Below are 12,188 nucleotides of genomic sequence, written 5' to 3'. Positions count from 1 at the left end.
TCTGATCTTATCTTGAGTTGTCACAGGTTTACGTCAGATGCCCTTCCTGCCATAGTATCTGCCCAGAGACACAGCAACAGCATGAACTCTGTAACATTTGAACCTATGACCCTCTGGTTTGTTGTAAATGCTCAACCAATACACCACAGTCAAAAAGATAGAATTTGAAAGAAAATATTCCTTGTGCTTGATTTGTATTTAAAGTTGCACTCTGTAACTTTCCTGCTGGAGGTTCTGACACCTTCTTATCTCCATGGCGTTGTTATAGTCTGCCAGGAAAATTCCATAAGGTGCGATTAAACTGATCTATCCGCATGGAGACAAACATGTGACACAACCAGCTCACATTACCAGTCAGATCTGTGGAGATGCAAGCCTGCTCACATTAAGATTCTTTCAAAGTTTATTTAGGGACAATTAAAAGATTTGAATAGTTGAATAAATGCAAGATTGAACAGTTTAACGACAACGCAAAACATCTCCGTGGAGACAAGCAAGCGGCCGACCCTCCACCAGAAAAAAGTTACACAGTGCGTCTTTAATCTTTCAATACATTGGCATTATGAGCTTCTGCATCTGGGTTTTTATTTTCGGTCAAAGCACCAACTAATGTGTCAGATTGTCCAGAACACAAAACATATTTATAAAGTCCACCGCCCAAAGCCACAGCCCTAGGGATCCTCCATAAATAAGCAGTCACGTAATCTAAAAATAACTATATATGATTTATTTATTTATTTAATGCTATTTGGTTTTATACTCTCTCTTTTTACATTTTTTTTCATATTTAGTTTTAAATGACAACGGACAGTTTTGCCATCTGCACAAGTACAAAAAAGAAAAGGAAGAAAAAAGGCATGTTGAGGCTGCCGACGTCAGACTCACAAAAACATGGTTCAAGCCTGCGCTGGTTTTTCAGTGTTTGGACGAGTAAACGGGAGCGTGAGGACTTACACTGATGCTTTGAAATAAATCCATTCATTATTAGGTCTGTAAATGTTTGCTACTATTCATATAATTAAGATACAAGGTGGACTTAAAGGGCCTGTACCTGATTTTTTAAAAGTCAAATGCCCCAGTACAGATAAAGCAGATCTGATGCTGCGTTCTGACTGGGGCGAGTTGGACGCCTTTGCATTTGAGGACAGACACCTCCGACGAGCATTATGGACACATGTCGGAGAAAAATACTCCGTTGCGATCTGCGAGTGTCTTTGGATGTTTTGTTTTCCCAATCTCTCTGTGAATGATGACAGACCGGGTTGAGTGAGTGGCTTTACTGTATTTATTATTATTTTTTTATCAACAAAGGCGACTGGCTCTGCAGCGGCGGTGTGTCTGGGTCCAAGAAACGCAAACACATGTCCATCATAGACTTTGCATTTAAACTCGTCGCTCCTGATGCCCCGGTGTACCTTGAGGGTCAAAATGAGATCACTGTGTGCTGTTTGCATCTAATTATAAGGGTTTTTGTCTCTGTGGACAAGGAAATAAGTCTAACTCTGCTGTTCGTTGCTTTTAGCTTTACCCTGAAATCAAAATAAAAACACTTTTGGACAACTGCAAACTGTTTAAAATGATCTAGTTCTGGTTTATACATTTTTAAAACAGTAAAACATTGGGTGCAGCGTCTTTAAATGTCTCAGCATTTGACTTTGACCCATCCTTTAATGTCTCTAGGTTAAAGTCGTAATTAACAATCGAAAACAAGATATTAGATCTCTTGAATCGTGCTCAAAATGGCACCTATGAATAGACAATGAATAGCGCTCGGGATTGTGTCAGCCCGTTGTTGCTAAGAATCATGGGACATCAGCTGCCTGACACTTAATGACTGTGATGGTGCAGTAGTTTGAGAACTGTAAGAAAACAACTGCATGACACTATTCCAGACAGTTGTTTATGTGTGGTTGGAACTCAGGTACAGACCCTTTAACTGAAATGAAACTTTTTTGAACGGTCAAGAGTCCTCAAAATGTCGCCTTTAAACAGGAACATCATGAGTAGCCAACAATATTTTTTTGTTCAGGACGTTAGAAAACAAAATGGAGTTTGGAAATTTACTCACGATTGTAAATGTTCTACAACAAATTGGGTGGATTTGGTCTTTTCCTCCAAATTTCTGTATTTTAAATTTTATTCTATTTCGTTTTTATATTTCCGATCAGCCTGAAAAACCTGGTCAGGGACTTGAACCCGGCAGCTCCTCTTGGTGAAAACTCTATGGATAATGATCATAAAAGCAGCATACTTTGGTCAAACTAATGAAATCCATTCATAAATGTTCAAAACAAAACATGTTCAAACCTCTGGCGCTGTGTTCAAATACAACTGTAACTGTGACCATAAGAAGAAGGTGCTCGCGCTTAAAAATGACAACTTTTTTTTACATTGCCATTAATAAATAAATACATCGTACACCCCAACAAAACTGGAATGAAAACTTTGAGAGAGACCCCAAAACACATTTATTTAGTGGAATAAACTGGACAGGTGAAGCGGAGGTAGTGAAGAAGGTATTGGACCCTGCCTGATTTCAATGCAAAACAGTCACTTCCTGATGGTTGAAACCACAGCAGGTTTGTAGCAAGAAGAAGGACGCCATCTTGACTCGGGAGGAGAAGCCATTTTGTGTAAAGTTGGACGTTTGAAAACCAGTGAAAGGGTGATCTCTCGCGTTTTCTCTTTGCAAAAAACTCTCTTTAGTTCAGTCTTTGGGGGGTTTAACGCAGTCCTGGATAGAAAGGCAGAGAAGATATCCACACGTTTTTGAAGATAGTTTTGTTGCTGGGTGACACAGGCAAAGCGGAGGTCAGGTTTGGAGTTTGAAATGGTGAGAAATCCGCACGGAAGCGTGTTTGGGAAGAGTTCGTCCAGGTTGAAATGTCTGGAAAGTTCACGCCATCGTGTGAATTCTGCTCCTGCCAGACAACTCCGACGTCAACGCCAGAAAACCGCACGGCCCTGTGGGAAAACAGAGGAGAGTCGGGACTTAAGGATGTTTAAAGGGACAGTGTGTAAGGTTTAGATTTTAAACTTCATAAATACGATCTGTGTGCCCAGGTATCAGATAAACATTTTTTATTTTATTTTTTATTTTATTTAACAAGGAAAGTTCCACTGAGTCAAGACAGCAGTCAAGAGTTTGTTAGTTAAAATCTTTTAGCATTACTTTAAAGGTCCTATATTACACAAAATTGACTCTTGTGATCTTTAAGTCATGTTATAATGTTGTTACCTCCTCAGAAACAGACCTGGAGTTGTGTTTTGTTTCATTCACACATGTTTGAGTAACTCTTTATTATTATTATTAGTCTTATTAGATTTATTACAAACTGACTTTTAGTTGTAGAATCTGAATCGTACCAGTTTTGCGGCAGATGAAGAGCAGCTTTACACCGCGTCCACAGTGAGCTGGTTTCTGTGAAGGACACAGAGAAAGAATGTAAAAAGGTACTTTAATTAGGTATTTTAATGTCATTCTGTGAAACACTACAGGCAAAATCATAACATTCATGGAGATCAGGCTGTGGACTCCAGACTTGATAAGCTGTGTGTTGTCCTATGGTACAGATATATTCAATAAGCAGCTCCTGAGGTCAAAGTGAGACCACTGAGTCCAGTGCTCCCTCGCTATATCACGGTGCACCCATAGCAGTCTCGCTGTTTCGCGGATTTTTCCAGTGCAATTCTACAATTCATTATGCTCTGCGTCCCGACCGACCAAGGGACTGCAGACCACAGTCAATCGAACTCCTCTGTGCCACGTGTCCCGCACAAAACAGAACGTGTGGGAGCCATGTTTAATTCATATTAAAGTGTTGATATCTAGGTGTATATACTTAAGCTACATTTATTTTATAGCATCAATGTTGATGTGAAAATATCTTAGAGCTGTTATTATTTAAGTTTTACGTAAATATGTTACCATCACTTTAAGAGCGACAGCGCGCACGAGGAAAAGAGCACACACTTGGGAAACGTGCTGAGTTGAGGCAGCGCATAAAGACAGAGCCAAATGGTTTTCTTACCATAATATTATTTATATTTGAGAATGACTTGGTTTGATTAATTCTGTAAAAGCTGTGAAATAAAATTTTGTAACTCTCTTTACATTGGAGTCCAGTGGAAGTTATTTTGTCTTCAATAAAAATACACAAGTAATATCAATGGACAACACAAAATGTGGCCTCAACTCGTACAGATGTGTTCAGCTAAATTTACATAAATGTTCGATTGACACTACAGCAGAGCGACGCCAGGACGAAGAGGCACGATCAGAGGAACTGTGAAATACACATGGGTCATCATTAATTAATTAAACAAGAGAGAAATGTGAGCAAATGTTAAAGCCTGTCTGAGAAAAAGTGTATAAAGTGTGTGGTGAGGGGTTTTACAGCCTTAAAATATATATAATAATTGTAAAAAATAAAGCTGACTACTTCGATATTTCGCCTGTTGCAGATTATTTTTGGAATATCACCCCCGCGATAAACGAGGGATCACTGTGCTGTCTGCATAAGGCGTTTTTATCCTCCTGAGCATCAGGAGGTGTGCTGCTCTGGTGTCTGGAGTAGTGAAAAGCACTTACAAACTGGATGATCTGAATGCTTTAGGAAATTAGCAATAACTCTGATCCACTGCAAACAACAGTTGCCAAAACTAGTTTTGTTTTTCATGTTTCAAGTAAAGCTCAAGACAGCTCTTGCTCTTACGTTTCAGATACGTCGGCATCTAGTGGACCAGCGCCCCCTTCTGCTGCGGCGAAGAGTCCGTCTTCAACTCGAGTCTGATCCCGATCCTCCATGTTCCTCCGAGACCGCAGCTGGAATAACAAAACAGTTTACACTTCAGGTTCATCAGTGTGTTTGGAGCTTCTGTTCTAGATCACTGATAGAAACAGGCTGTTTTCATATAACACCAGCTCCCGTAGAATCCATCAAGTTTAACTAGAGCTGGAGACAGATCAGATCCTCAGGTGGAGTTCTCTGTGTAACTGTCAGACTGCAGCTGTGTGGACCTGGTTCATGGGTAATATCTCTGTAATTGGGCCTATCCACATGAAACAAAAACTGGCACAAAGTTCAGCATCTTCTCTGTCAGTTTAAATAAATAAAACTTTGAAGATGTTTTTCATAACAGCTTCAGAAAGTGGAGCCATTATTCAACTCCAAAGCCGTGTATTGCTGAAAGGATGTTAATCCATAAGATTAATATGACAAGTTTGTGAGGCTGATCCTAAACTAATAATGAGAATGTTCAACATTTGTGGAGCAGATGTTTGGAGAGTTCTTTCAAGAACAGAGAACCTCCCATAGAGTTATATAGAGTTATATAGACCCCGCCCTCCCTCTGAAACAATAACTTTAATAGAAACATGGCGCTACCTTCCAGACGAGGAGGAATATGATGGCTAACAGAGGGATGAAGAGTAGAGAGAGGAGGCTGCGTTCGAGGACTTGAAACGAAAAATCCTTTTCTGAAACAAAATAAGACAAGACCAGGTTAGCATGTAGCATAAGAAACGCTATTACAAGTATATCCCAGTGCTAATTCAAGATAAGATGTTCAAGACATTCTCAAAGGTCCATTGTGTAACTTTTCTGGTGTAGGGTCTGCCACCTGCTTGTCTCCATGGAGATGTTATTGCGCTGCCTGGAATGTTTCACAGTATGGCGTTAAACTTCTCTGTCATGGAAAACAAGCAGGTGACGCTACCAGGTCAGATCTGTAAAGAGAGTCCATGTTTTTCAAGATATTTTTGAGCAATAAAAATACCTGTGTGTTATTAATGTTCATAAAAACCCCAGGATCATGTAGAGCAGATTAATACAAACATTTTAAGACGAAAATGACAGCAGCAGTTGCAGAGAGAGATGCCACGTTTTTTCAATAGAAAGTGAATTGGAGCCAGAGTTGATGGAGCTGAATTGCGTCCAACCTCACTTCTTATAATACGGCGGCTAGCGGGTTAGCTAGGTCCATTTATATATACAGTCTGTGGTTATAACAATTAAGACACTGTTCATGTTTTTCTAGATGTTCCAGCGATAATTCGAAAAACAAGAGGTTCAAAGAGAGTGACTGATGCCTCACATTTTTGACATGTTTGAGTGAAACTGAAAAATGCAGAAAGATGAAAGAGAGAAGATACGGAGAGATGGAGAGGGAGAAGGGAGACAGAGAGAGAGAGAAGAGAAGATAAAGACAGAGAAGAGAGAGAGAGACACACAGAGAGAGAGAGAGAGAGAGGAGAGAGAGACTGAGAGAGAAGATAAAGACAGAGAAGGGAGAGAGAGAAGAGAGAGCGAGACAGAGAGAGAGAGAAGAGCGAGACAGAGAGAGAGAGAAGAGAGAGACAGAGAGAGAAGAGAAAGACAGAGAAGGGAGAGAGAGAAGAGAGAGAGACTGAGAGAGAGGAGAGAGAGCGAAGAGAGAGCAAAGATAAAGACAGAGAAGCGAGAGCAAGAAGAGAGAGAGACTGAGAGAGAGAGAAGAGAAAGACAGATAAGGGAGAGAGAGAAGAGAGAGAGTAAGACAAAGAGAGAGAAGAGAAAGCCAGAGAAGAGAGAGAGAAGAGAAAGACAGAGAAGAAAGTGAGACTGAGAGGGAGAAGAGAAAGACAGAGATAGAAGAGAGAGAAACAGAGCGAGAGAGGGAGAAGAGAGACAGACAGAGATAAGAGAAAGACAGAAGAGAGAGACAGAGCGAGGGAAGAGAGACAGCAAGGGGAGAGAAAAAAAGAGAGTGAGGGACAGGAAGAGTGAGAGGAGAGAGAGAGAAAGAGGGGCAGAGAGAGAGCAAAAGGAGAGAGAGAGAGAGAGAAAGAGAGAGAGTGAGTGAGGAAGAGATGGAGAGAAAGTGCTAGAGATACAAAGAGCTAGAGGGAAAGAGAGAAGACAGAGGGACAGAAAGAGAGTAAGAGAAAGATGGACACACAAAGAGAGAGAGGAGGTCAAGAGAAAGAGTTTGTGAGAGAGGGAGCGAGAGAGATGGAGAGAGAAAAAGAGAGAGAGTGAGCGTGATGGACAGAAAGAGAGAGAGAGTGGGAGAGAAATAGACAGAACAAGAGAGAATAGAGAGAACAAGAATGAGAGAAAGAAAGAGAGCTGCTCTGATCTCCCTGCAGAACTCAGGCTTAAGTAAACCCATTACTCAGGTTTGAACAAGCCCGGCCCCGAGGCTCCAAACTTAAACACAACAATCTGCTGTCAGGGACCAACAACTGCACAACTTTACAAAAAACTGAAGTGATGTTTATGTCTGCTCAGAGAGTGTTTAATCCTCCTACACTTCCACACTGGTCTTAAACACACATGTGGTTATGGCTGAATACACACAAATACTAAGTACTTACAACACTGTGTACATGGTATTTTAATGGCATCTACTGTCACATAGAGCTGCCCTGATTACAGCCTGGTATTTCTGATAACAAACACCTGGCTGTAGGGACGGCGTTTCAGCCCCCCATCACATCAGGTTTGTGAAGTTGTAGTGTACAGTTTTGTATCGTGTTTTTTTTATGTTTATGGAGAATTGTCGTGTGGGAGCGTGGCGTGACGTGGGCTTGTGGGCAGAGCATCAAACAGAATCTTACAGCTAAGAGTAACGAGGGTTTGAATAGACATCGAAAACATGTTTTTGATGACGTAACATTATAACACGAGCGTCATAAAGTTGGTCTTGCATCCCCCCTCTTAACCCCCGTCAGAATTCAGTTACTATTACATCGTAAATCATATGAATTCGTCAAATGCTTTAAGGAGGACATGAAGACACAAACTGCTGCCATTGTGCCTGGAGCCTGACATCACCTCAGAGACGAAAAATGTCAAAAATCAAACGGATGTGCTGAGTTTGGAGGTCGCCCTGGGGAAAATGACACGGAAATACCTAAATACCGAAGGGTAAAAGTGTAAAACCTTTGGAAATTTTATGGAGAGACAAAGCCAGACATGAGCAGGAATGAGCCCAGAAACAGGAGAGACATGGCCAGAGGACAGGCACAGGGACACACACCAAAACTCATTTTTCTGTTTTTTTTTTCTTCATGTCTGTTTCCACTTCCTCCCTCTCTCTCTCTCTCCTTCCACCTGCCCATGTTTTATTCTATTTATCTTTTCTTTGGCAGGTGCTAAAATGGGCCCCCTCTCTCTTCCTCCCTCTTTCTCTCTCGCTCTCTTTCTCCCCCACACACTCTCTCTTTTTCTGCAGCCTGTTTTTCTGTCACTGTTGGGCTCCTTCTCTCTCTCTCTTATGCTCTCTCTCTTTCTCTATCCCTTTCTAAAACATAACTTCTCCTTAGCGGTTTCCTTCTGTCTCTCCATGTTTGACTCTATATCTCTGTCTCTCAGGTGCTAAAATGGACCTCCCCTCTTCCTCCCTCTTTCTTTCTCCCTCTCTCCCCTTCGGTTTCTCTCTCTTTTCTGTTGTTGTTGCTCTCTCTCTTTCTCGTTCTGTCTCTCCATGTTTGACTCTATCTCTCTTTCTTTCTTCCTCCCTCTTTCTCTCTCCCTTCCCGCTCCTCTCTCTCTCTCTCTCTCTTTTCTGCGGCCTGTCTCTTTTCTGTTGTTGTTGGGCCCTCTCTGTCTCTCTCTCTCTCTAAAACATCACTTCTTTTTAGTGTTTTCCTTCTGTCTCTTCATGTTTGACTCTATATATCCCTCTCTTAGGTGCTAAAATAGGCTCCTCCGCTTCCTCTTCCTTCTTCTTTCTCTCTCTCTCCTCCCCTCTCTCTCTTTGCAGCCCGTCTCTTTTCTGTCATTGCTGGTCTCTCTCTCTCTCTCTCTCTCTCTCTCACCTTCTGTCTCTCCATGTTTGATTCTATCTCTCTTGTTCTCTCTCGTCTCTGTCAGGTGTTAAAATAGGCTCCTCCTCTTCCTCTTCCTCCCTCTTTCTCTCTCTCTTTGCAGCCTGTCTCTTTTCTGTCATTGCTGGGCTCTCTCTCTCTCTCACCTTCTGTCTCTCCATGTTTGATTCTCTCTCTCTTGTTCTCTCTCGTCTCTGTCAGGTGCTAAAATGGACCCCTCCTCTTCCTCCCTCTTTCTCTCTGTTTCTTTTTTGTCTTTTCTGTCTCTCTCTCTCTCTCTCTTCTGAAACATCCCTTTCTTATCGTTTTGTTTCCGTGTTTGTGTGTTGTAGCAGTAGCAGACACTCACCAGGCTGACAGTCCCTCTGCGGACAGGCCTCAGTCATGGACTCTGTGGAGCCTGAAGGACACACACACAAACACACACACAGGACACAGGGTTACACATGGTCCAATCAGAGTACTGTATTCTGAATACTGTGAATACTTTTACACAGAGTTGCATTAAAATGAGTAAAAACACAACATAGGATTAAAAACAGCTCCATGTTTGTTTCACTGTTTGTTCTGTTTTTGCAAAATAGAGAAGGACAAAAATACACCTCACCACAAGAGAGTGGTGAGATTTTTCTCACCTGGTTAAGTCCTGGTTAAGTCCTGGTTTAGCCTTTATTTAGTCCTGGTTAAGTCCTGGTTTAGTCCTGGTTAAGTCCTGGTTTAGTCTTGGTTTGGTCCTGGTTTAGATCTGGTTTAGTCTTTATTTAGATCTGGTTTAGCCCTGGTTTAGACTTGGTTTAGTCTTTATTTACTACTGATTAAGTCCTGGTTTAGACCTGGTTTAGTCCTGGTTTAGATCTGGTTTAGTCCTGGTTTAGTCTTTATTTAGTCCTGGTTAAGTCCTGGTTTAGTCTTTTTTTAGTCCTGGTTTAGTCCTGGTTTAGTCCTGGTTTAGTCTTGGTTTAGTCCTGGTGTAGTCCTGTTTAGATCTGGTTTAGTCCTGGTTTAGATCTGGTTTAGTCCTGGTGTAGTCCTGGTTTAGATCTGGTTTAGTCCTGGTGTAGTCCTGTTTAGACCTGGTTTAGTCCTGGTTTAGATCTGGTTTAGTCCTGGTTTAGTCTTTATTTAGTCCTGGTTAAGTCCTGGTTTAGTCTTGGTTTAGTCCTGGTTTAGTCCTGGTTTAGTCCTGGTTTAGTCTTGGTTTAGTCCTGGTGTAGTCCTGTTTAGATCTGGTTTAGTCCTGGTTTAGATCTGGTTTAGTCCTGGTGTAGTCCTGGTTTAGATCTGGTTTAGTCCTGGTTTAGTCCTGATTTGGATGTGAATTGGTCAAAATCACACATTTGTTTATGGTTAAGTCCACATCCAGTCTGAAGTGTGATTCATTCAAGGTACAATTTACATCATTGTCCCTGTGAGTTTCTTTCTGTTTTCCTTAACACCACCAGGAATTTGGAAACTACACTTTTACGCAGTAGTATCCCAGGGTTTTGTCTTTGTTCTGGGATTTGTTGAGCTTTTGAAGATCCAAATTCTGTCTGCGCGAGAATGATTCCCACATTCAAACGCTAGCATCCCGCTGAGCGGATGTGAGGAAGCAACGCCTCCAGAAGAGCGAGAGAGGAAACAAAAATCTGGGAAAAGTTACTAGGATAGACGCATAAACCTCAGAGGGAACTGAGGGGGTCTGATTGACAAACCACACATAAATTATCATAATGTTTATTGCACTGTTTTGAGCTCAAGAAACATAAGACACTTGGGAAAACATTTGCATTCCCTGGGACAAGAAATTCAAATGTTTTCCAGGAATTCCTCATGTGATCTGACGATTCAAATTCAAAGACTATGTCCGAATGTCCACACTATTCCTACAGGGAGCACTATTTAGAGATCATGCCAATTTTAGTGGTGTCTGAAAGTCCAGTTGGTGAAAAAGTAGTGAAACCAAAATATAAGTGAAGTTTATCGCACTGTTGATCCTGATTATGAATAAAACACTCTTGAATATCTGCTAACGTTAGCTTGAGCTGTTAGCAAGGGATAATTTCCACGTCTCAAACTCATTTTCTTTTTTAATTGAGTCCGTTTACATGAGATCCAGCTTGACTAAAACTTGTATGATTATTATTCGTCCATAGAGACTTGTGCCGGTCCAATCTGATCATTATTTATGACAGAAATCAGGTTTTATCAGAGTTTAGCCTTTAGACTTTTTTCACCCAGACCCAGAGTCACATGAGTGCTCTGTGAATGAGGCTCTATAGAGTCCGCTAAAGAGTCCCGGCCTGTGTAATTAATAAAGAGTTAGGGGCTAGAGGGGACATTCGGACACAGCCAAATTCAATTCAGCCAGTAAGATTAGATTTCCTCCTCCAACGTTTAGTCATGTAGAATTTTTTTAATGCAATAAAGTAATATGAGTTATGCTTCGTTAAAGATATATCATCAAAGCAGCTCTAAAAGTCAATATTAAACTGTTATGTAAAGCATTTTTATCCTGTGAGAACCAGGAAGTGTTGGCGATGCGCTGTTAGGATGCTAGTTGCCCGGTGTGGTCTTTGAAAGCTGCGAAAAGCGCTTATAAACTCATCTCTGTGAATAATTAGGATGTTCTGAATGCATCATGTAAGTGAGGAATAACTTTGGACCACTGCAAACTGTTTAAAATGAACTAGTTCTGCTTTTCACATTTTTAAGACCGTAAAAATCAGGTACATCGCCTTTAATTATTGTTAAAGTGGAGCAGAAACATGTGCGCAAAGCAACTGGGACATTTTGTACTTTGAATTAACAAATTAAAACAGGACTTAAATATGACCAAGCCCAAAGGTACAGTTCTTTATCAGCTTGTCCTAGATATTCTTGTTGTAATGAGGCACTAATTAAGGCCTAATTATGGTAATTATATTCAAACAAAATACTGTACTCTCCCATGTACACTCCACTCAGGCACATCAGGAGTCTAACCCACAACCTCCGTACTGAGACATCACTTTAAAGAGGGGGTATTATACTTCTATGGGGTATTAACTGTAGTACATAACATATTTAGATCACCGTGTTTACTTTTATTGTTTTGAAAATGCTAAATTTACCCTTCCCTTTGCTCCCTGTGCTAAGTCACTCCCCCCTCAGAGCACCATCACAACGCAATCGGTGTCAATGAAGCGGCTGCGCATCATGTCAGGTTTGTGAAGCTGTTGTGTACAGTTTTGTATCATGTTTTTGATGCTTTGCAGTGACATAACGCTGGGGGTGTTCTACGTGTATCTCTACGGTGGAATGTGCAGTAGCAAACGCTGTCAAAAAAAGTTTTAAGAGAGACCGTTTTAAGAAGAGAAAAATACAAAATGGATTTAAACAGCACATGAACAATCAA

At 41.1% G+C, this 12,188-nt stretch overlaps 1 protein-coding gene across 1 annotated transcript in view; it reads right to left on the bottom strand.

Annotated features, from left to right (window-relative positions):
* Positions 1–384: 384 nt before the first annotated feature.
* The window catches only part of kitlga (kit ligand a), a 74,499-nt gene continuing 62,695 nt past the window's right edge, over positions 385–12,188 (bottom strand). Inside the window, exons 6-10 of the mRNA XM_033968321.2 lie at positions 9,162–9,212; positions 5,388–5,479; positions 4,716–4,825; positions 3,367–3,421; positions 385–2,964 (exon numbers count right to left, since the gene is read on the bottom strand). Coding sequence (XP_033824212.1) covers positions 3,394–3,421; positions 4,716–4,825; positions 5,388–5,479; positions 9,162–9,212 — 281 coding nt within the window. The 3' untranslated portion in view covers positions 385–2,964; positions 3,367–3,393. The remainder of the gene's footprint in view (positions 2,965–3,366; positions 3,422–4,715; positions 4,826–5,387; positions 5,480–9,161; positions 9,213–12,188) is intronic.

This window comes from Periophthalmus magnuspinnatus, chromosome 6, assembly GCF_009829125.3.
Source record: "Periophthalmus magnuspinnatus isolate fPerMag1 chromosome 6, fPerMag1.2.pri, whole genome shotgun sequence".
Classification (NCBI taxonomy): Eukaryota; Metazoa; Chordata; class Actinopteri; order Gobiiformes; family Gobiidae; genus Periophthalmus; species Periophthalmus magnuspinnatus.
Note: the sequence above shows the minus strand (reverse complement) of the source record. Positions and strands in the feature narration are given on the sequence as shown.